General features: G+C 39.3%; 1 protein-coding gene across 1 annotated transcript in view; it reads left to right on the plus strand.

Annotated features, from left to right (window-relative positions):
• Nucleotides 1–24,975, plus strand: part of CHP1 (calcineurin like EF-hand protein 1) — a 37,483-nt gene that overhangs the window by 5,170 nt on the left and 7,338 nt on the right. Inside the window, exons 2-5 of the mRNA XM_012766457.2 lie at nt 4,389–4,461; nt 12,970–13,050; nt 17,757–17,884; nt 23,610–23,671. Of these exons, the coding sequence (XP_012621911.1) occupies nt 4,389–4,461; nt 12,970–13,050; nt 17,757–17,884; nt 23,610–23,671 (344 nt within the window). The remainder of the gene's footprint in view (nt 1–4,388; nt 4,462–12,969; nt 13,051–17,756; nt 17,885–23,609; nt 23,672–24,975) is intronic.

The following is a 24,975-nucleotide window of genomic DNA, read 5'->3' on the forward strand; positions in this document are numbered from 1 at the left end:
AAGTGATCCTTCTGCCTTAGCTTCCCAAAATGCTGGGATTACTAAGTATGAGCCACTGGCCTGACCCGAAATCTTTTATCTAGAGCTACCTTTGGCTACCCTTTTATACTTTACCGAGGTTATCAATTTGTTCTTCTATATTAAGATTTAGGATAAAGGCAAGGGCAAAATAACTTTTTTCTTGTTTCCTTTTTGTTCTTATTCTTCTCTCTGCCATTTTTCCTTGGTGCTTGGCACTTCTCTAAAACACCTCCCTCTGAGCACAATGCAATGATGATAGAAAGATTTATAGTCAGGAAGGTTAACATGGTCTTTTAAATCTTTTAATGCTTTAAAATAATTATTTGCCCATCAGTGATAGAAAATATAGCTTCATTCAAGACATGTCTTTATGCACAGTCTTTTCTGAGAGTAACTTTCAACTCCTGAGACTTCCTTTGGGTTACCAAGAATTGTGCAGGTTTGGGGCATGTATCTGGCTAGCCTAGTGCCTTGAGGTGAGGATGGTTTACTGGAAACATGCCCTGCCTTCATTTGTGCTAGTTCTAATGCCTTTCTCCATATGGATTGTGTAGCCTCTTTATAGGTGGATTGGGGTTGTTCTGAGCTCTACACCTGAAGGTTGCTTTATGTTCTTTGTCACAGTGGATTTAGCACCAAGATTAACACTTTCTCTCATTCTTTTTTTTTCTTGTTAAGAAAGCTTTTTGTTACAATATAATTATAATACTAACTCCAAAATTTAGGAGATAGGTTCAGATGTAACCATATTAATTTTAAAAGTTGACATTTGGTTGTATATTTCTCCATTGATTTCCATATTGTCCTGAGAAATATCAGTATTATGATTGTTTTGGTTACTTGTTTATATATTTACATATTTATTTTTAACATATTAGTACATTGTGAATTCAAGCAGCCATAAACTCATTCTTTTTTTTTTTTTTTAAATATGGATGGGGATTATGGGTAGGGAGGGGAAAAAAAATAAATAAATATGGATGGGATGTAATGCCATGCCAATACTTACTGAGGAATTTACAAAATCATACTATAGGCTGGGTGTGGTGGCTCAGGCCTGTAATCCTAGCATTCTGGGAGGCCAAGGCAGGAGGATCGCTCAAGGTCAGGAGTTCGAAACCGAGCAACAGTGAGACCCCGTCTAGAAATTAATTGGCCAACTAATATATAGAAAAAATTAGCCAGGCATGGTGGCACATGCCTGTAGTCCCAGCTACTCAGGAGACTGAGGCAGAAGGATTGCTTGAGCCCAGGTTGCTGTGAGCGAGGCTGATGCCATGGCACTCTATCCCGGGCAACAGAGACTCAGTCTGTCTAAAAAAAAGAAAGATGTACTGGCTCATTTCCTAATAGAAGGAACTGGACTAGGTAATATTCCTTCCAATTTAAAATTTTTCTAAATCACTATACATATATATATATATACACACTCATAGATATATACTCACATAATATATATACTGATGGGAAATTTCTAGAAGTATTCACAAGAAACTGATAATAGTGTTGCTCTTTGGCACAGGACACTGGGAAATTGGTGTATTTGGGTGACTTTTCATTGTGTATTTTGTACCTTTTGCATTTTTGCCATGTGCGTGGATTATTTTCTCAAAAAAAAAAAAAAAAAACAACTAGTATAAAAAGAAATACTAGGCCAGGTGTGGTGGCTCATGCATGTAATCCTTTTTTTTTGTTTTTTTTTGAGACAGAGTCTCACTTTGTTGCCCAGGCTAGAGGGAGTGCCGTGGCATCAGCCTAGCTCACAGCAACCTCAAACTCTTGGGCTCAAGCAATCCTACTGCCTCAGCCTCCCGAGTAGCTGGGACTACAGGCATGTGCCACCATGCCTGGCTCATTTTTTCTATATATATTAGTTGGCCAATTAATTTCTTTCTATTTATAGTAAAGACGGGGTCTTGCTCTTGCTCAGGCTGGTTTTGAACTCCTGACCTTGAGCAATCCACCTGCCTCAGTCTCCCAGAGAGCTAGGATTACAGGCGTGAGCCACCAGGCTGGGCCTCATGCCTGTAATCCTAGCACTCTGGGAGGCTGAGGCGGGAGAATCACTCAAGGTCAGGAGTTTGGAACCAGCCTGAGCAACAGTGAGACCTCGTCTCTACTAAAAATAGAAATAAATTAATTGGTATAGAAAAAATTAACCGGGCATGATGGCGCATGCCTGTAGTCCTAGTTACTCAGGAGGCTGAGGCAGAAGGATTGCTTGAGCCCAGGAGTTTGAGGTTACTGTGAGCTAGGCTGACGTCCTGGCACTCTAGCCTGGGCAACAGAGTGAGACTCTGTCTTAAAAAAAAAAAAAAAAAAGAAAGAAAGAAATAATTTTCCTTCTTAAAGTAATATAAATACTTAATATTCTGAACACTAAAAGTTGATCCAATAGACCAAATATTATGCAGTTATTGAAAAGGACTCTAAGCAATATAGAAAAATTAGGAATTATTAAATGAAAAGTATGCTATTGCAACTATATAAAGTATACAAGTGACTCAGTATAATAGATGATATATGAAGAAATGGAAAGAGCAGTGTTGGGATTGTGAACAAATTTTGTTTTTTCAGAAAATAGTTTGGGAAACTTAGTAATTCTTTAAAGTACCTATTTTGGCTAAGCTAAAGGGAACTTTAGTGTAAAGAGTAGCCTCTAAGGCCTGAGGCCAGAGCCGGAAGAGAGTGGTCAAGTGGTTAAAGAAAGCAGTTATAACTGGCAGAGTCAGGAGGGAAATGGAAAGTAATTAGTGCAGCAATAAAACTGTGCCTTCCAGCTCACGACATAATGATGATAGCTAACCTGGAGTTGCTTGTCATGTTCCAGGCACTTGGCCAAGCATTTTCCTTTCATTGACTCAGTTTGCCCATAGCCCCATTCACTGACCCCTCACTGGTAAGCTATGAAGCTATGAATGGAATCAGAATCTGTCTGCCTGACCCTCACAAGTGTGTGCTCTTTATAGTGAGCTATTCACACCTGGCTGGCTGGCAGAACAGTCCACCACTTCTTGAGTGGTAGCTGGAGCCCTGTTGCCTCTGCCCTGGATCGGAGTGATTTTGCTCCCTTCTCTGCTCCCTTCTATACTCACCTTAAAGTGATAGTGTAGAACAGAGCCCAGCTTTGAGGGTGAAAACTAATGCTAAAGAATTCACAGGCACACCTAGTGTGTCTTCTCATCCCCGCTTTGGATCACTCACTTCCTGCTTGCCCCTGTTTACTTTGTTCCGTTGTTCCCAACACTGCTAGTAAATTTGTATTTCTTGAGCTGAGGGAGGAGAACAACTATCAGAACTATTTCAGCCACCCCTTTAAACCTCCGAAGGTACAGCCTAGGACAAAGTCCACACTTGTCACACCCTTTTTGGCTGTTGTCTTTTCTCCTGTGAAAACTCTCACATGCCTTTTTGCATTTTCAAAATTGTATTGTGTACCTGAAGTTATTACCTCATTAAAATTGTCACCTTGTGCCTGAATTTATGGTGTTTTATTTGTTTTCTTTCTTTTTTTTTTTTTCCTCCCATCTTGGCCTCCCAGAGTGCTGTAGGCGTGAGACACTGCGCCTGGCCCTGAGATTCAATTTTGGTTGTTCTTTAATTTTCTAACTCCTTTCATTCTTTAGGTTTTAAACTTTCTGCATCAATGCTATAGAGATAACTTTTATTTTATTTATTTTTGGAAAAGGGGTCTCACTTTGTCTCCCAGACTAGAGTCCAGTGGCATGATCATAGCTCACTGCAACCTTGAAATCCTGGGCTAAAATGATCCTCCTGCCTTAGCCTCCTGAGTAGCTGGGACTACAGTATGTCACCATGCCCAGCTAATTTTTTTATTTTTCGTAGAGATGGGTTCTTTTTTTTGTTTTGTTTTTTGAGACAATGTCTTACTTTGTTGCCCAGGCTAGAGTGAGTGCCATGGCATCAGCCTAGCTCACAGCAACCTCAATCTCCTGGGCTCAAGCAATCCTCCTGCCTCAGCCTCCCGAGTAGCTGGGACTACAGGCATGCGCCACCATGCCCGTCTAATTTTTTCTATATATGTTAGTTGGCCAATTAATTTCTCTCTATTTATAGTAGAGATGGGGGTCTTGCTCTTGCTCAGGCTGGTTTTGAACTCCTGACCTTGAGCAATCCGCCTGCCTCGGCCTCCCAGAGTGCTAGGATTACAGGCGTGAGCCACCACGCCCGGCCGAGATGGGGTTCTTGCTAAGTTGCCCAGGCTAGACTTGAACTCATGGTTAGAGACAACTTTTAGAATTGCTGTATCTCCCTAGCTTACTCACTGGAAGCATTTGACAGTAGGGGGCAGGTTCAGTTCAGGTGAGGGTTATTTCCCCAGCTGGGACTAATTTTGTGCTCTTTAGTTTCCCACAGTCAAATCACTCGCCTCTACAGCCGGTTCACCAGCCTGGACAAAGGAGAGAACGGGACTCTCAGGTAGGCAGTTCCCTTCTTTATTTTCCTCACAGAAGCTAGAAACTCTCTGGCAATGTCTGAATAGCTGCCTGTATCCCAAGAAGCAGACATGATAGGCATCCAGCTTTCAGACGGCAGGGACCATTTCTTCACTAGTCTTTGAGCATCATTGATCCACAGGAAGTTAAATCAGCAGAACAATTACATTAAATTTATCATCAGATGCTTTATTGCTTTATTCCAGCTCCCTTAGTTTAAGTGGCCATTATTTTGGTCGTAAGAACATACTTTCAAGACTTCAACTCTCTCTGTTTGCATTTTCCCTCAATCCTTTCCCAAACATTGGCTTTTATGAAGTTGACCCATAGCAATCTCAGCAATCCCAGGTGGTCTAGGGTTGTTCTCTCTTCTTTCCTCTCATTTCACAACCCAACCCATAACCCTAGGGTACATCACTTTATGTATATTAATTTTAGACAAGATAATCAGTATTTTAGTCTATAGCAGTGGTTCTCATCTGAAGGCCATTTTGCCACTCAGGGGAAAAATGTCTGGAGAATTTTTTTTTTTTTTTTTTTTTTTTTTTTTTTTAGATAGAGTCTCATTCTGTTTTCTGGGCTAGAGTGCCAGGGCGTCAGCCTAGCTCACAGCAACCTCAAACTCCTGGGCTCAAGCAATCCTTCTGCCTCAACCTCCCGAGTAGCTGGGACAACAGGCATGCGCCACCATGCCCGGCTAATTTTTTCTATATATTTTTAGTTGGCCAATTAATTTGTTTCTATTTTTAGTAGAGACGGGGTCTTGCTCTTGCTCAGGTTGGTCTTGAACTCCTGACCTTGAACAGTTCCTCCCACCTCAGCCTCCCAGAGTGCTAGGATTATAGGCGTGAGCCACCAGGCAGGACTTCTTTTTTTTTTTTTTTTTTTTGTGAAAGGAGTCTCACTCTGTCATGAGGCTAGAGTGCAGTGGTGTCATAGCTCACTGCAACCTGAAACTCCTGGGCTCAAGAAATCCTCCTGTGGCAGCCTCCCTAGTAGGTGGGACTACAGGTGTGTGCACCATGTCCAGCTAATTTTTCTATTTTTTGTGGAAAATGGAGTCTCACTCTTGCTCAGGCTGGTCTTGAACTCCTGAACTCAAGCGATCCTCCCGCTTTAGCCTCTCATAGTGCTAGGATTACAGGAGTGAGCCACTGCTCCTGGCCTTTGGAGACATATTTGATTGTCATGACTGGGAAATGCCACTCGTGCCTAGTGGGTATCAGCCAGGGGTGCTGCTAAATATCCTGCAATACACAGGACAGCCCCCACAACAAAGAATTATTCTGCCCTAGATGTCAGCAGTGCCAAAGTTGAGAAATTGATGTAGAGTAAGTATATGATTTCAGAGGGATGTAATGCTGCATTGTATTGTGTTTATAATTGTCTTATTACAGTCAAATGAGATATCTCTTTAGCCCCATCTCCCACCTAACTCTCAGTAGCAGCCTTTTTTATACTGTTGTTCTTCAGCTTTGGTTGACTGGCATGTAATGAAGCCATTTGTCTTTCTGGTGGCTGGCATGAAACAGTTTAGGACATCTTGGAAGGTTTCTAGCACAGGTATGGGGTGTACCATAAAGGGGGAAGACATATGGGTGCTAAGCCTTTGAACATAATCATCACCCCAAATAGAAACCCCATGTCCATTAAGTAATCACTTCCTATTCCTCATTCCCTGAACCCCTGGCAACCACTAATCTACTTTCTTTCTCTCTTTGGACATTTCATATAAATATAGCCTTCTTCCATATAAGATGATGTTTTCAAGGTTCATCTATGTTGTAGCATTTATCAGTACTTCATTCCCTTTTATGACTGAGTAATAATATTCCATTGTATGGATATGCCACATTGGTTTATCCATTCATCAGATGGTAGACATTTGAGTTTACACCATTTGGCTATTGCGAATAGTGCAGCTTTGAACATTTTTGTGTGGACATATATTTTCATTTCTCTTGGTATATACCTATAAGTGGAATTGTGGCTCATATGGATTGTTTTTTCATTCTTTTTATTGTGTCCTTTGAAGTACAAACATTTTTCTACCCCCTGTAGCCTTAGATATCAGCTGGTGAACTCTAAACTCTTTGTAGTGCAGAGAGAATCAGCTTCCTCCAGCCTTTGCTGCCAAACTCAGCTCAAGACCTATCTTGATCTTTCCGGAACCTGTCAGAATGCTCATCTTAATACAAGTGGATTCCTATTGTTTGTTACCTGGAATAGCTCCCATCTTCTTAAGAATGTAGTTGTGGTTATCAGGAGAAATATTTTCCCTTCTATATGTTTTTTTTACTTTTCCAAGATGCTCCATGTCTGGGACCTGAAGCCAAATTCTATAGAGTGAGAGGCTATAGTATATACAGTTTGTCATTCTGTGTTCCTTTAGTGGCCAGTCCCAAAGCAAAATCTATTGAAGGTTTTGGTTAGAATGGAGCTTCTTCAAAGTGATTTCAGAGATTCACTGCAAAGTATTCTTTTTTTTTAGATGGGATCTTGCATTGTCACTCCAGGTAGAGTGCAGTGGTATCATCATAGCTCACTACAACCTCAGACTCCCAAGCATAAGCTATCCTCTTTCCTCAGTTTCCTGAATATCTGGTACTACAGGTGCGAACCACCATGCCCAGCTAAATTTTCTATTTTTAGTAAAGATGAAGGCCTCACTCTTTTTTATTTTTTAATTTCAGCATATTATGGGGGTACAAATGTTTAGGTTACATGTGTTGAAGGACTCACTCTTGCTCAGGCTGGGGTTGATTCCTGACCTCAAGTGATCCTCCCGCTTCAGCCTCCCAGAGTGCTAGATTATAGGCATGAGCTACCTCGCCTATGTATGCAAAGTATGTTTTTTTTTTTTTGAAACAGAGTCTTGCTTTATTGCCCAGGCTAGAGTGAGTGCCATGGCGTCAGCCTAGCTCACAGCAACCTCAAACTCCTGGGCTCAAGCAATCCTCCTGCCTCAGCCTCCCGAGTAGCTGGGACTACAGGCATGTGCCACCATGCCCGGCTCATTTTTTCTATATATATTAGTTGACCAATTAATTTCATTCTATTTTTAGTAGAGACGGGGTCTCGCTCTTGCTCAGGCTGGTTTTGAACTCCTGACCTTGAGCAATCTGCCTGCCTCGGCCTCCCAGAGTGCTAGGATTACAGGTGTGAGCCACTGCGCCAGGCCTGCAAAGTATGTTTTATAGAACAATAATTCCTTGGTCTGTCAATAGGTGTTGTGTTAAAAAAAAAAAAAAAAAGGAAGGAAGGAAGAAAAAATCACTAAAATTTGTGAAAAGCTTGGTAAAGGTTAAACAGGCTTCCAATTATAGGATTTTACCACATCTCTAACACACTCAGGTGAACTAGAAATCTCTAAGAGGGAAGTATGGAAAACAGTTTTTACCAAATTGATTTGCATTTTCTCTGTAGACTCCTTTTTACATGGACCATCCCTTCAGATTGGTATTTCATAGAATATAAATACATACTATGACCTTACTAATCTTACTTTCTTAAGATACCATTATCATAGGTGAGATATTTCCACCATTGCCGTAGGATTTGTTTTTTCTCTGAAAAGGCAGCTGGGTGTTGGAAAGGGTCCCAGAGGGGTCTTTTGTAGGTCAGGTCAAGCTGAGAGCCTGGTCAGCGTCTGCACACAAAGATGGTTTCTTTTGTTTAAATATTCTCTGTGCTGATCTAATCTATGGTGTTACATACAAGTCAGGGTAATGATTACCTTTCGAGGAAGGGAGCAGGTAGAGATAAACGTAGCATGAGGGAAGCTTCTGAGTATTGGTAATAATTAGTTTTTTTTTTTTATTTCAGGAAATTATAGGGGTACAAACATTTTGGTTACATGTTATGACTTTGCCATTAGTTTCTTTTTTGAGACACAGTCTTGCTTTGTTGCCCAAGCTAGAGTACAGTGGGGTCCTCAGCTCACTGCAACCTCAAATTCCTGGACTCAAGTGATCCTCCTGCCTCAGCCTCCCAAGAAACTACAGGAGCATGCCGTCATGCCCAGCTAATTTTTCTACTTTTTGTAGAGACAGGGTATTACTCTTGCTCAGGCTGATCTCAAACTTCTGACCTCAGTCGATCCTCCCGCCTCAGCCACCCATAGTGCTAGGATTACAGGTGTGAGCCACCGTGGCCGTCCAATTAGTTTCTTGATCTGTATGCTGGTTATAGTCTTCACTTGGTGAAAATGCATTATGCTGGATGCTTTTGATTTGCTTTTCTTTATGTATGTTATACTTTAGTCAAAGTTTGCTGTAAAACTATCCTCTGCATTGAGCAATTTTGATGTTGGGTGTTTGTCAGTTAATACTTTTTCTCAAATAATGCCATGATAAAAATATTCCTGGATATTAAATCATGCAGGCTGAGTTGACTATAGGAGACAGTACTACTAGCTTCCTTGTAGCTAAGCCCTACAAGGAAGTTTTTAGTGGGAATTGCTAGTTGGCTGTGTTGTTCTATGTAACTTTAAAGAAGATTATCTATAAATTTTAGGAGATTGTGTTCTGAATGGTAGCCATTTATCTGCTCAAACACTAAGTGCTTTTGAAGTTCCTTTTCTTGTTTTACTTTATCCAAAGGACAGTTGATTTCAATATCCTGGACAAGCACTTGCTTTGTACACAGTGGTATCAGTCATTCCAGGATAGAATTTCACAGCTAAGAAGCAAGATGCCAATCTAATTCTTGTTCTTTTTGTAGGTAATCTTTTTTTTCCCTCTGAAAGCTTCAAATATCACCTCTTGATATTTTCGAATTTCACCAAGATGACCTTTTTGTGTATCATTTTTCACTATTCATTGCTCAAGATTAGATGAACTTTCCTAGACTAAAAATAGGTCCGTTAACTAAAAAGTTTTCTTTTATTACTTTTTTTTTTTTTTTTTTTGAGACAGAGTCTCACTTTGTTGCCCAGGCTAGAGTGAGTGCCGTGGCGTCAGCCTAGCTCACAGCAACCTCAAACTCCTGGCTCAAGCAATCCTCCTGCCTCAGCCTCCCAAGTAGCTGGGACTACAGGCATTCGCCACCATGCCTGGCTAATTTTTTGTATATATTAGTTGGCCAATTAATTTCTTTCTATTTATAGTAGAGGCGGGGTCTCGCTCTTGCTCAGGCTGGTTTCGAACTCCTGACCTCTAGCAATCCACCCGCCTCGGCCTCCCAGAGAGCTAGGATTACAGGCGTGAGCCACCGCGCCCGGCCATTTTTTCTTTTTTTTAAATTATTTTTTTTTAATTATTTTTTAAATTATTTTTTATTTTAAAGGCCAGGCGTGAGCCACCACGCCTGGCCTTTAATAATATCTTTTACTCAAAAATTCTTTGAGGAAGATTTTCCTCAAAGATATACTATGAGGTACAATATAATGTCAATAGGTTTCTTAATAAGTACATAAAAATCTGAATTTCAAATGGATCTTGTACTTGTGGTATGTGGGCCACTTTGGAGTATTTATTTTTCTCTATTAGGTTTGTGTTGATGGGCACATTTGAAAAGATAAGTTTGGAGACACTGCCAGGATGATCTATATTCTACTACAGAGCAACTAATAATAAGTTGCATTTTGTTTAGCAGACGACAGACTATTTTTTTACTTTCATTTTTATTTTGATACTTTCAGTAGTATACCTCTTGGTTTGGTGACTGGAACCACATTGTATTACAATCTAAATTCTAAGACTGGAGTTAAATAGTATCATAGGACAGGATTTAGGTCTTTATTGAGATTGGAAGTCCAAGTCTAGATTCCCTCATTGAGATTAAAGGGGTTCGGGCTAGGTTGTGCACCCAACACTTGATAGATTTGGTGTTTAAACTGTGCCTCTTCTCAGCTAAAATTACTTGAGCTTGTTAGACATTAAACTGAAGTATGTGGCCATGCAATTCAAATCAGCTTTAGCCTTCATTTAAAAGGGAGTAGTTACTGTTTCTTAACTTCTCAAACAAGGGGAGCTACATTTTGGTGATAATGTGGACTTTGTATTATAGAACAAATTATGTAATAAAAGCTTAGTACATGTTTGTTGAATTAAATAACCAGGACCTCAGTGATTTTCTTTATCATCTTGAGCAATCTAATTATCTTATGATTGGCTTTTTCTGGTTCATTCATTGATATAAAAATTATAACCGTGAATGAAAGGAAAATTAGAATTCAGAGTTACTCTTCCAGAGCTTTGTGCTCAGTTCACTAGGTCAGTTTCTACCTGTGTCACCAGATTTGGTGGAGATGAGCTTGTTGAATTAATTAAGCACCATGTAAATGTTAAACCACAAGAGGAACAGAGTGTGAAGACTCCTGGGTTAAAATAGAAGCATTTCATGATCTCTTTTGTCTTCATTAGCATTTAGTATAAAGTGAAGGAATGTGTTTTATCTCTTCTTTTTTTTGTGAGACAGTCTCGCTTTGTTGTCCAGGCTAGAGTGAGTCCCGTGGCGTCAGCCTCGCTCACAGCAGCCTCAAAGTCCTGGGCTCCAGCAATCCTTCTGCCTCAGCCTCCCGAGTAGCTGGGACTACAGGCATGCACCACCATGCCCGGATAATTTTTTATATACATATCAGTTGGCCAATTAATTTCTTTCTATTTATAGTAGAGACGGGGTCTCGCTCTTGCTCAGGCTGGTTTTGAACTCCTGACCTTGAGCAATCCGCCCGCCTCGGCCTCCCAGAGAGCTAGGATTACAGGCGTGAGCCACCGCGCCCGGCCTGTTTTATCTCTTCTGTCAGCAAACTTCTAAAAGGCAGGATCAGATTCATTCAAGTTTATATATATATACATTTTAAACTTTTTATCTGGAAATAATTTCAAACTTAAAAATAACAAGAATAGTACAAAGAGAATTTTCATTCTAAGGCCAGATTCACCAATTGTTAACATTTTGTCACACATACTTCAGTGTATATTTACTATAACAAAGACATTCTTTTTTTTTTTTTTTTTTTTTTTTTTGAGACAGAGTCTCGTTTTGTTGCCCAGGCTAGAGTGAGTGCCGTGGCGTCAGCCTCGCTCACAGCAACCTCAAACTCCTGGGCTCAAGGGATCCTTCTCCCTCAGCCTCCTGAGTAGCTGGGACTACAGGCATGAGCCACCATGCCCGGCTCATTTTTTCTATATATATTAGTTGGCCAATTAATTTCTTTCTATTTATAGTAGAGACGGGGACTCACTCTTGCTCAGGCTGATTTCGAACTCCTGACCTGGAGCAATCCACCTATCTCAGCCTCCCAGAGTGCTAGGATTACAGGTGTGAGCCACTGCACCCAGCCAAACAAAGACATTCTTAGATCAAAATCAATAAATTTAGTATTTTGATATAGTTCTATTATGTAATAGTTCATATTATTCTATGTGGTCCATTTTCCATTTTCACCTGTCACCCAGATGTCCCTTATAGCAATATTTGTCCTTGTCCAGGATCATTCATTGGGTTTAGTTGTATGTCTCTTTAGTCCCCTTTGATCTGGAACAATCCTCTGCCTTTCTTTGTCCTTCGTGACATGGATATTTTGAAGAGTGCAGTGCAGATATGTTGTAGCTTTGTATTTTTGGCACAGGACATCAACCAAAGAAGTTTGAAAAAATACTGAATATTTTTTGGGAGATCAACTTTCTTTCAAGAAGTTTAATATGGAAACAAAATGTGGTTTTTAGAAAGAGAATACATACTTTGACTTATAGAGTTAGATTTAAATCACAGTTCTGATACTAAGTAGTGGTATGGCACTGGACAAGTTACTTTTCTCTATGACTCTCAATTTCCTCAGCTCTAAAAGGGTATAGATAAAACATTGGCATGAAGAAATGAGATAATGTTTATAAAAGCAGCACATAATATATGTGCAATGAACAGTAGCTAACATTTGCTACACCCACCTAAGTTATGTGAAGATGACTGCTCTTTGTTACGTTCTCCATTGCCTCTACTGTTCTAGTGTGTAGAAGGGAATGGAGAAAAAGCTCGAGACAGAGCAAGGAAATATGGAAATCAATGGGTTCTCACACTGATATAAGTATCGCCTAAGAATTCATCCAGTTTCATAGGTGCTTTAGATCTTTTTAACAAGGATATGGAGACCCCCTCTAAATATTTTGTCCCCATATTTAAGTTCTGTAGTATTTGATACTTTCCCTTTGCTGTTCAGTCTCCAAACTTAATAACTAAGTACAAAATGGTAATGTTCAAGGAATCATTTACTAAGGGATGGCTTAGTATGTGCTTGTCAGTTGGTTTATTGTGTGCTGAATTCACTGGAATGTGGCATAGTCAAATCTGGTTTCTTCAACTCCTGAGTTGGTGCAAGAAACACTTGGCAGCTATTAAAGTGCTATTCTTTGCAGTTATTTGGTATAATTTGCCACAGAAGTAAATTCCAAGAGATGATATTCTTGCTAGGTTGTACCCTCATTTAGACTGGAAGAGTTTATGCCAGGGGTCAGTGGTCTTTAACTCCAGGTGATTCTCTTGGCAGCCGGGAAGATTTCCAGAGGATTCCAGAACTTGCCATCAACCCACTGGGGGACCGAATCATCAATGCCTTCTTTCCAGAGGGGTAAGTCAGTGCACGTGATATACTTCGTTTCTGAGGCTGTCTCAGCCTCAAATCATTGCTAATCTGAAATAATGACATTGGTTCAGTCATCTCAGAGCATGATCCCTCTGATTATATTGGGCATCCTTAATTTGGTCACATCTAGAGTATCTCTTCTTTTGTACCCCCTTCTGTTTTAAACTTCAAATAGATATACAGGCCTGTCTTCAAAATTCTGTGTTTTTTAAAAAAATCTTTTTTACCTTTCTCCACATAGTCTAATCTTATTTTTAAATTATTTATTTATTGATATAGGGTCTTACTCTGTAACCCAGTCTAGAGTGCAGGGGTGTCATCATAGCTCACTGCAACCTCAAACTCAAGCCAGCCTCCTGCCTTGGCCTCCCAAAGTGCTACGATTACAGGTTTGAGTCACTGTGCCCAGCAAAATTCTGTCTTTAATCTCTGTTTATCACTGATGTAAAACTAGACTTTGGAAATAATTTCAAATTTACAGAAAGTTGCAAAAATTAAAAATAGTACAAAGAATACCTGTATATTATTTACCCAGATACATCTATTATGTTAACATTTTGGCTCATTTGTATGCTCTCAGTAGTAGCCAATGAAAATATAATAGAAGCCACATATTTATATATTTTCTAGTAGCCACATTAAAAAAGTAAAAAATAATTTAAATTAACTCTGGCAATATGTATTTTATTTAACCCAATATATTAAAAGCATTATCATTTCCATACATAATATTAAAAATTACTGAGATATTTTACATACTTTTTTCATATTAAGTTCTTGAAATCTAATGTGTAATTTACACTTATAGCACATACCACATCAGACAAATGTTTCAAATGCTCATAGCCATATGTGATTAGTGGCTGCAGTATTGGACAGTGCAGCTTGCTTACCCATGCTCACTCTATACATACTCTCTCTTTCTACCCTCCTGTTTCTCTCTCTCTGTACATACTTCTCTCTCAGATACATACACATATACTTACATAATTGTTCTGTGTATGTTCACATAATTGTATTTTTCAACCTTTGGAGGGTAAGTTGCATAGTTGTGGCCCTTTATTCCTGCTTCAATGTGTTTACTAAGAATGACAATATTCTTTTATATATCCATAGTATAGTTATCCACTTCAATAAACTAAACATTGATATAATACTTTAATCCATTACTCTGTTTTATTAATCTATTATCTGTTTTATCCTAATCTATTATTCATATTCCAATTTTGTGAGTTCATACATTAATTAATCTCCTTTATAGCACTTCCCCTTCATCAGTAGAGGATCTAGTCTGGGCCAATTGTCATATCTCTTTAGCCTCCTTTAATCTGGAACGTTTCCACAGCCTTTGTTTTACTTTTATGATATTGACTAAGGATACAATTCTCCTCATCACACATACACTTTTTCAAGTAGATTATTCCTTAAGTTGGATTTGTTTAATATAAAACTAGACTTGAGGCCGGGCGCGGTGGCTCACGCCTGTAATCCTAGCACTCTGGGAGGCTGAGGCAGGCGGATTGCTCGAGGTCAGGAGTTTGAAACCAGCCTGAGCAAGAGCAAGACCCTGTCTCTACTATAAATAGAAAGAAATTAATTGGCCAACTAATATATATATGGAAAAAATGAGCCGGGCATGGTGGCGCATGCCTGTAGTCCCAGCTACTCAGGAGGCTGAGGCAGCAGGATTGCTTGAGCCCAGGAGTTTGAGGTTGCTGTGAGCTAGGCTGACGCCAACAGCACTCACTCTAGCCTGGGCAACAAAGCAAGACTCTGTCTCAAGGAAAACAAAAACAAAAACAAAAACTAGACTTGATATGCTTCACTATCTAATACACTGCCTTCAGAGTACTAGTAAATATTTATTGATTTGATTAGCTACCTTTTCATGAATAGAGCTTATCATATAATCTTGTTTTAAGTAATCTCCTAAACAGTCTCTTTCTGGCTCCATGTGAATTGTCTATATGACCCAAAGGATTTTAAAATGTTAGATGGGTGCTAGTTCTTAATAATGAGACTGTCAGTGAGGACACTAACAGATAAAATGCCTGGAGAGGAAATTTTAGAACTCCCAATTGAGAGTAAAGTAATTTGCTAGTTGAGAGGGTTGGGCACTCAATAAATCTGAATCACAGTAGGGGAATGGAGACTGGCAGTTAGTTTATGTAAAGAAGGGAATTGAATCAGACTAAGACTTACTTGCACTTTTCAAATTCGTGTTGACCATCACTAATCTCATACCCTTCCTCTTATTTTCCTTTCTCTCTCCCTGAACTGCTCTGATTGTTTCAGGTGTGGTTTTTATGCTGAATTCTTCCATTTTTCTGCTTCCTCTTTTAGCCCTTGCACAGCATTGAACCCTGTCCAGAGATAACTTTCACAGCTATGCTTTGTATCCAAACCTTTTGTAATGAAAAGTAAACTTGGTAGAGTCATTTTGCCAACTTTTTTTCAGAGTTCCTTAGTCACCGTCGATTACTTGAAGAAGCAGCTTGTGGACAGCTATTTTGTAAGACTAAACCACATTTGCTCTGACTACAGTATCATTTGCCATCCTGTCCACCAATCTGCTGCTGAGGAGATTAGGCAGGGTGCATATGAGGAAGCAGAGGACTGTAGTGGGCTCTACTGCTTAGCTCTTAGTAGGCCCCACCTCTGCTTCTTGCTCTAATCAGACAGATACTTGGCGTCTGGGTTTTTCTTCTCTAGTCTTATGCACATGGAATTTTTTGTATCTTTGTTTGTTTGTTTGTTTGTTTTAAAGAATGAGAATTGAAAGTGAACCATTGTTCACAGAACCAAAGTTCACAGAAACTTTATGCTAATAATATTCATTAATCTGTTCTGGCATATGACTTACATCTTATTCCACATTATTTGATTCCTTGGATTTTACATATTTTACCAGATACTGCTCTGTTAGCAGTATAACTCCCTTGACAAGCTAAAGGTCATTCTTTTGAGTACAAGGGGCTCAAAAGCTAGTCTTTCAACTCTGCCTTTAGGAGGTCTCTGAACTGTGTGTACCTGGCACTTAAGAGACCCTACATATGGCCTGGCGTGGTGGCTCACGCCTGTAATCCTAGCACTCTGGGAGGCCGAGGCCGGAGGTCAGGAGTTCAAAACCAGCCTGAGCAAGAGTGAGACCCCGTCTCTACTATAAATAGAAAGAAATTAATTGGCCAACTAATATATATACAAAAATTTAGCCGGGCATGGTGGTGCATGCCTGTATTCCCAGCTCCTCAGGAGGCTGAGGCAGTAGGATTGCTTGAGCCCAGGAGTTTGAGGTTGCTGTGAGCTAGGCTGATGCCACAGCACTCAGTCTAGCCTGGGCAACAAAGTGAGACTCTGTCTCAAAAAAAAAAAAAAAAAAAAAAAAAAAATTGACCCTACATACTTCATCTGTTTAGTGGGGCACCTGATAACTGGGACTTTTTTTAGGTAGCCACAGAACCAGGCTATCTGCTGTTTCCATGACTGCCTTAGATAAATAATTTTGTCACTTGAGTCATTCTCAAGTCATAATTTTGTCACTTCAGTCATTCTTTTTTAATATTAAAGAACATTCTTCAAGTTTTGAGAATTATTTCTTATAGGGTTATTGATTACCCTGTGGCATGATAAAAAGATTTTCTCTAAGCCTAAGTACTGAAAAGGCTTTATACACAAAGAAGTCTTTTAAAGCATTACTTAGTATAATGAAAAATGAGAAAAAAATTATCCAATTATGAGGGAATAATAAAATCATGATATATCCACATAATTATTATGCAGGCATTTAAAATGTTCTAAAGTGTTTTTATTGATTGGAGAAATGCTTAAAAGTTAAAAAAAAATTTTCAAATGTGGATATTGTGGCATGTTCCTGTGGTACCAGCTACTTAGGAGGCTGAGGCAGGAGGATCTTTTGAGTTTAGGAGTTCCAGAACAACACAGCAAAAACAAAACAAAACAAAAAGGTAGGATACAAAGTTTATATATAATATGTTCACAATTATCTGGAAAGCATAGGAAAGTTCTTAGAATAAAATATATTAAGAATAGTTGTTGCTCCACTTGACCAGCCTTTAAAAAAAAAAGAAAAAGATAAAAAATAAAGAATAGTTGTAATTGGTAAAATTAGGAGTGACATTTTTCTTTTTTCGAAATTTTCAAATATATGTTTAATTGCTTCTACAACTAAATAAACTTTATTTTAAAAGCAGCTTTTCCATAATATGCCTTAATTTAAAAATATCCCTAGGTATACATTATTGTAGGGGAGATAGGGACATGGCTGAGGAGTCCTTGGGTTGAAATGACTAACTTGTGGCTCATGCAGGGTTCAAAGCAGTGAGTTCAGGTTCTGACTCTCATGTTTGTGTAGCTTTGGCACTACTCTAAATCATGTTTTAAGAAAAGAAATATAAGTAAATTCAACAGATAACTCTGCCCTTGATAAATCATGCTACTTCCCTAAGTCAGGTTAATCATTTATAAAGTGGAAATATTAACACCCACCTCACAAGGTTGGGGTTAGGCTTAAATGATATTCTGTGAGCCCTGAAGTATCATGCATATGGAAAGAGATCTCATTAAATGGACTTTCAGGCTATTGTAGCTAAAGCTATTTTCAGTATTTTGAATTCATAAGAAATAATCACCCAGATTGATATGGTGTTCTGTTTGTTATATTTCCCCATCAGAGAGGACCAGGTAAACTTCCGTGGATTCATGAGAACTTTGGCTCATTTCCGACCCATTGAGGATAATGAAAAGAGCAAAGATGTGAATGGACCAGAACCACTCAACAGCCGAAGCAACAAACTGCACTGTAAGGAACAGTGGTTTAAAATATTTGCTTTTCATTCCTTAAAATTCATTTATTTGCTCATTCATTCCTTAAAATTCATTTATTTGCTCATTCATTCATTGAACAAGCATTTACGAGAGCATAGCAGAGCTCAGCTCTGCTATGCTCTTGTATAAGAGCTCAGAGTCTGGAGCTAAACTAGCTGAGTTTGAGTCCCAACTCTACTACATTTTGACCTTGTGACTTTGAGCAAGTTACTTAAAAATCTTTGGGCCTCGGTTTCTTCTTCTATAAAGTGGTATATTAAGATGTTCTGCATCAGATCATTGTGAGGGTTAAATGAGTTGATTTACATCAAGTGCTGTACCAGTGCCTGGCATATACTAGGTACTCAATAAGTGTCACCTATCATTATAATTCATTGAGCAACTACTGTGTGCCAGACACTGTGGTAAGCGCTAGAGTGGCAATAGTGAACAAGGCCCAGGCCCCATCTGTAAGGAATAATGGCAATCCTCAGCCCATCTTAGAATTTGATAGACTCAGGATGTGGCTTATGTAGGGGTAGACAGCTGGATTAGTGCAAGATTTAATTTTTGTCCCCATGCCTTTTGCCTCCTTTTCTAGAGCATTTGTTACATTTCCCTACGGCTCTTGTCAGTTTATATATGATGTTTTTTTTCTTCCTTTGCTTTTGTTACATGCCAGAGAAGTTTCTGCAACTTCATGTATGATATTGCCCAATGCCTTACAACACTTCTCCAGGAAATTGAAATTTCTCTTTTTTTTTTGAGACAGATTCTCACTCTGTTGCCCAGGCTAGAGTGCCGTGGCATCAGCCTAGCTCACAGCAACCTCAAACTCCTGGGCTGAAGTGATCCTACTGCCTCAGCTTCCTGAGTAGCTGGGACTATAGGCATGCGCCACCATGCCCGGCTAATTTTTCATATATATTTTTTCAGTTTTCTAGCTAATTTGTTTCTATTTTTAGTAGAGACAGGGTCTTGCTCTTGCTCAGGCTGGTCTCGAATTCCTAAACTCAAACAATCCGCCCGCCTTGGCCTCCCAGAGTGCTAGGATTACAGACATGAGCTACCACGCCCAGCTGAAATGTCTCTTTTCATTCAACACAACTTGAAATTGAAGTTGTATTAAACTTACTGAGCCCGAGCTTTTCTTACAAGAGCACACAGTGGAATACAGAGAGGTTTGTGAAGCCACAGAATAAATGGGGTCCATCAAAATTTTACTTGGTGGTTTCAAGAAAAATAAAGGGCTTTTTAATATTAAAACAAATAATAAATAAATTATAGAATACAATGCCAAATTTATATACATTTGAGGAATGGTACATGAGATTTAATGTTTTAGTTTGTGGCCCCTGGTCTGTATCTCCAGATCTCCTTGGGTATATAGGAATATAAGTTTACTCCTCTGTTGATACGTTAGATGAATGGCCGACATGGTGGCTCATGCCTATAATCCTAGCACTCTGGAAGGCCGAGGCAGAAGGATCATTTGAGCTCAGAAGTTTGAGACCAGCCTGAGCAAGAGTGAGACCCGTTTCTACTAAAAAATAGAAAGAAACTTGGCTAGGAAACTAAAAATATAAAAAATTAGCTGGGCATAGTGGCGCATGCCAGTAGTCCCAACTACTTGGAAGGCTGAGGCAGGAGGATCGCTTGAGCCTAGGACTTTGAGGTTGCTGTGAGGTAAACTGATGCCATGAAACTCAGGGCAACAGAGCAAGACTCTGTCTAAAAACAAAAATAAATAAAAATAACATATCTTAGATGAATAGTTTGAGGAGAACTGAAATGAATCTTTTTTTTTTTTTTTTTGAGACAGAGTCAAACTTTGTTGCTCAGGATAGAGTGAGTGCTGTGGCATCAGCGTAGCTCACAGCAACCTCAAACACCTGGGCTCAAGCAATCCTTCTGCCTCAGCCTCCCAAGTAGCTGGACTACAGGCATGCACCACCATCCCTGGCTAATTTTTTCTATATATATATATTAGTTGGCCAATTAATTTCTTTCTATTTATAGTAGAGACAGGGTCTCGCTCTTGATCAGGCTGGTTTCGAACTCCTGACCTCGAGCAATCTGCCCGCCTCGGCCTCCGGAGTGCTAGGATTACAGGTTTGAGCCAACTGCGCCTGGCCATATCTGACTCTTGATAAGCATCCAACTCAACAGGTAGGCAATGTGAATACTCAACATTAGCCAATTATATTGAAATACAATTAACAGGCTGGGTGCGGTGGTTCATGCCTGTAAGCATGAGCCACTACGCCCGGCCCATAATTTTATTTCAATAATATTATATAGGCCAGGCTCACGCCTATAATCCTAGCACTCTGGGAGGCTGAGGCAGGCGGATTGCTCAAGGTCAGGAGTTCGAAACCAGCCTGAGCAAGAGCAAGACCCTGTCTCTACTATAAATAGAAAGAAATTAATTGGCCAACTGATATATAGAGAAAAAATTAGCCAGGCATGGTGGCGCATGCCTGTAGCCCCAGCTACTCAGGAGGCTGAGGCAGGATTGCTCGAGCCCAGGAGTTTCAGGTTGCTGTGAGCTAGGCTGATGCCACGGCACTCTGGCTTGGGCAGCAAAGCGAGGCTCTGTCTCAAAAAAAAAAAATAATAATATTATATAAATAAAACCATAAGGTATGTAACCTTGTAAGGATTGGCTTTATTTTACTCAGCATAATTCTTGCATGTTATCAAAATTCATTCTACTTTATTACATTTATTTATTTATTTCATGATATGGATGTACAACAGTTTTTTTAATCTGGTTTTTTACAAATTGAGGGACATTTTGATTGGTTCCAGTTTTCAGCTTTTTTTTTTTTTTTTTTTGAGACAGAGTCTCACTCTGTTTCCCAGGCTACAGTAACATGACATCACCCTAGCTCACAGCAACCTCAGACTCCTAGGTTCAAGCAATCCTTCTGCCTCAGCCTCCCGAGTAGCTGGGACTATAGGCACTGGCCACCATGCCCGGCTAATTTTTTCTATGTTTTGTGGTTGGCCAATTAATTTCTTTCTATATTTAGTAGAGATGGGGTCTCACTCTTGTTCAGGCTGGTTTTGAACTCCTGACTTTGAGCAATCCTCCTGCCTTGGCCTCCCAGAGTGCTAGGATTACAGGCATGAGCGACCTTGCCTGGCCTCTATGTATATGACATTCTTAAAATGACAAAATTTGGAAATTGAGAACAAATTAGTGGTAGACAGGGATATTAAAAAGGGGGTAGAGTTGAAGAGGAAGTAGTTGTGGCTGTAAAAGGCAATACGAGGGATCCTTGTGCTGATAGAAATGTTCTGTGCCTTTATCCCGGCATTCAACTATCTGGTGCAATTAAACTATAGTTTTGCAAGATGTCATGATTAAGGGAAAATAGGTAAAGAGCACAGTAGATCTCTGTATTATTTCTTACAGTTGCATGTGAATGTCCATTTATCTCAAAATAAAGTTTAAAAAGAAACTGTTTGAAATCTATGCTATATTGATTATATCTTAATAAAGCTGTTACCAAAAAACTCTAAAGAATGAAGCTGCCAAGCTCTTGTCCACAGTGGTTACATCATTTTACATTTCCACCAGCAATGTACAAGTGATCTAGTTTTTCCTCATCCTTGCCAACATTTGGTGGTGTCACTATTTTTTAATTTTAGCCATTCTGATATGTATGCAGTGATAGCTAATTGTGATTTTATTTTGCTTTTCCCTGAATGATGTTGAACATCTTTGTATGTGTTTATTTGCCATCTATATATCTTTTTTGGTGAAATGTCTGATCACATCTTTTGCTTGTGCTCTGATTGGATTATTTTCTTTTATTGTTATGTCTTGAGAATTATTTATGTATTCTAGATACATGTCCTTTGTTAGGTATATGGTTTGCAGATATTTTCTCACTGTCTAGAGCTTATATTTTCATTTTTTTAACAGGATCTTTCACAGAGCAAACATTTTATTTTATTTTTTTAGAGACAGGATCTTGCTCTATTGATCTTGTTCCAGGCTAAAGTGCAATGACATGATAATAGCTCACTGTAACCTTGAATTCCTGGGCTCAAGTGATTTTTTTGCCTCGGCCTCCTGAATGGCTGGCGCCAACATGCCAGCTAATTTTTTATTTTTTTGGTAGAGATGCAGTCTCGCTATGTTGTTCAGGCTGTTCTTAAACTCCTGGCCTCAAGTGATCCACCCACCTTAGCCTTCAAAAGTACTAGGATTACAGGGTGAGCCACTGAGTCCAGCAATGTTTTTAATTTTGATGAGACTAGATTGACTTTTTCTTTTGTAGATTGTGGAGTCTATAAAATGCCGTTAGTAATATTTGTTTACATGAGTGTTAGAAAAATCAATATAGAGGTCAATTTAGTTATTACTATTTTGTAGGTATAATTAGTTTGTGAGTTCCATGTAGAATCATAAAACCATATTCTATGTAATCCTAGCACTCTGGGAGGCTGAGGCAGGCGGATTGCTCGAGGTCAGGAGTTCGAAACCAGCCTGAGCAACAGCGAGATCCGTCTCTACTATAAATAGAAAGAAATTAGTTGGCCAACTAATATATATAGAAAAAATTAGCCGTGCATGGTGGCCCATGCCTGTAGTCTCAGCTACTCGGGTGGCTGAGGCAGCAGGATCACTTGAGCCCAGGAGTTTGAGGTTGCTGTGAGGGAGGCTGACACCTGGGCAACAAAGCGAGACTCTGTCTAAAAAAAAAACCAAACATTTCCTAGTAAAGGAAAATTTCTATTTTTGCTTAACTCACTTTTGCTAAGGATTAACAGTTCTCTCTGTGCTGCCTCTTTCAGGTTATGCTTAGGACAGTCTTTTATTAAAGTGTTTTGCCATAAGACTTTCCATGTGTTAAAAGTAAGGCTTAGGATATAAAAATAGAAAAGATTTTACACTAGATCCCTATTTCTCCTCCTGAAGCTATGGATGATATTCTGTCAAGAAAGAAGTTTGGATTGCCACAGAAATGGCAAACTTTAGGATGACATAAAATAATAACAGGTGCTGTGCAAGTTATGCATAGTTTTTTTCTTTAGATACTTTAGTCTTGGCTCCTGGACTACCATGTTTCTCTAAAAATAAGACAGGGTCTTATATTTATTTTTCCTCAAGAAGACACCCTAGGGCTTATTTTCAGGGGATGTGTTATTTTCCCCTCAAAGCCTCAGCTTGCAGCACGCACAGGATGGCCCAGACCTGACAGGGGGAGCCCACCTTGTCGGTGGGGTTGCCTGCACCTTTCCCATCACCTCTGGGATAGTAGTTGTCACGATGGGGCAGATGAGAAGGGCTGCTCATCTTCTTTATCGCTCCACAACGAAATGCATGGGTTGTGCAGATGTGCTGCGTAGCCACACCCATCACTAGGTCTTATTTTCGGGGTAGGGCTTATATTGCGCAAATGCTTAGACATCCTGCTAGGGTTTATTTTATGGGTAGGTCTTATTTTCAGGGAAACACGGTAACTGTTACAATAAGCTGAAAATTATTAGAATTCTGTTGCCATCATGCCCCGTCAGCTTTCCCTTTTTGTGATGTTTTCTGATTTGTTGGAAGAAAGATCATATTTTATGAAATAATCATAATTGCTATTGAAAAATCTATGAATTGGCTATCAGTTTTCTGTCTAGTGTCCTTCACATATTTATTTCCTTGAAAAGGAGAAAACACTACAGAATTTCTACTAACTCCTGGTTTTTCCCTACAGTTGCTTTTCGACTATATGATTTGGATAAAGATGACAAGATATCCCGTGATGAGCTGTTACAGGTATGTGGATAACTTGTAAGGCCCCTGTCTGCTTGTTTTTGTGGGCAGGAATTGTTCTTTCTTTCAGTAAGTATTTATTTAATTACTGTTGTATGCAGAGTCCCATCCTAGATATAAGGTAGCATAGATGACCTGGGAAAACTTCAAATGAATGGCTCACTGAGTTTTCACAGATAGATGTCTTTACTGTTTAAAAGCTAACTAAATGTCTTTTAGGTAATCACAGGCAGAACTAAAATATATAACATGGTTTATCAAATAGTTTAGTTATTGCTAAATCAGCTTGTTGGCAACCACGTAGTTCTGATGATACTTAGGTAAATGCTGCTATTTATTCTGTCCCGAGCCTTGAAATAAGAGTTAAAGAACTGCTGCTGTGCTGGTGTACCCTGAGCTAACTGCTCACTGCTCTTTGTTGCTCCTGTGGACAATTTCTGGTCCTCTAGCTAGCAAGGACTGGCATTTCATCCTATTAGCATTGCCCTTCTCTTTCCCCTACCTCTTTTACTTTCTGTAAATTTAATAGGGGACTAAATGATGCTTTTTAAAACGTGTGTGTGTGTGTGTGTGTGTGTGTGTGTGTGTGTGTGTGTGTGTATGGCCTGTGTGAAGTGATGTAACTGACAGAACCACTTAAGCGTTATTTTTTTTAAAAAACATTCTAGGATAAGAATAAGAAAAAGGACATTTGGCTTTCTTTCTCTCTTTTTTTTAAAGTTTCATCTTTTTAATCAGCTTCATGAAAGATAACCTAAATACGTGAGACACAACAGAATACTTTTTCTTCCAGTATTTTTTAAAAAATAACATTTACAAACATTTTAAAGCAGCTCTTCTGTATAATCAGGTTGGTTAACTTCAGTTAAAAAAAAAAAGAAAACCCCAGGCAATCATGTTCCTGATACAGATTTCTCTCAGGTACATTTAGAAATTGTTTTCTAACCACGATAAACATTGTATATGTGTTTTTAAAATGTCCCTAAAATACAAATAAAATATCCTAGATAATCATTAATTAAAAGAAAAGAATAATCCTGGCTCTCTGGGACGCCAAGGCGGGCAGATCGTTTGAGTTCAGGAGTTCTAAACCAACCTGAGCAAGAGCAAGACCCTGTCTCTACTATAAATAGAAAGAAATTAATTGGCCAACTAATATATATATATAAAAAAAAATTAGCCAGGCATGGCGGCGCATGCCTGTAGTCCCAGCTACTCGGGAGGCTGAGGCAGAAGGATTGCCTGAGCCCAGGAGTTTGAGGTTGCTGTGAGCTAGGCTGACGCCATGGCACTTACTCTAGTCTGGG

This window comes from Microcebus murinus, chromosome 6, assembly GCF_040939455.1.
Source record: "Microcebus murinus isolate Inina chromosome 6, M.murinus_Inina_mat1.0, whole genome shotgun sequence".
NCBI classification, from domain to species: domain Eukaryota; kingdom Metazoa; phylum Chordata; class Mammalia; order Primates; family Cheirogaleidae; genus Microcebus; species Microcebus murinus.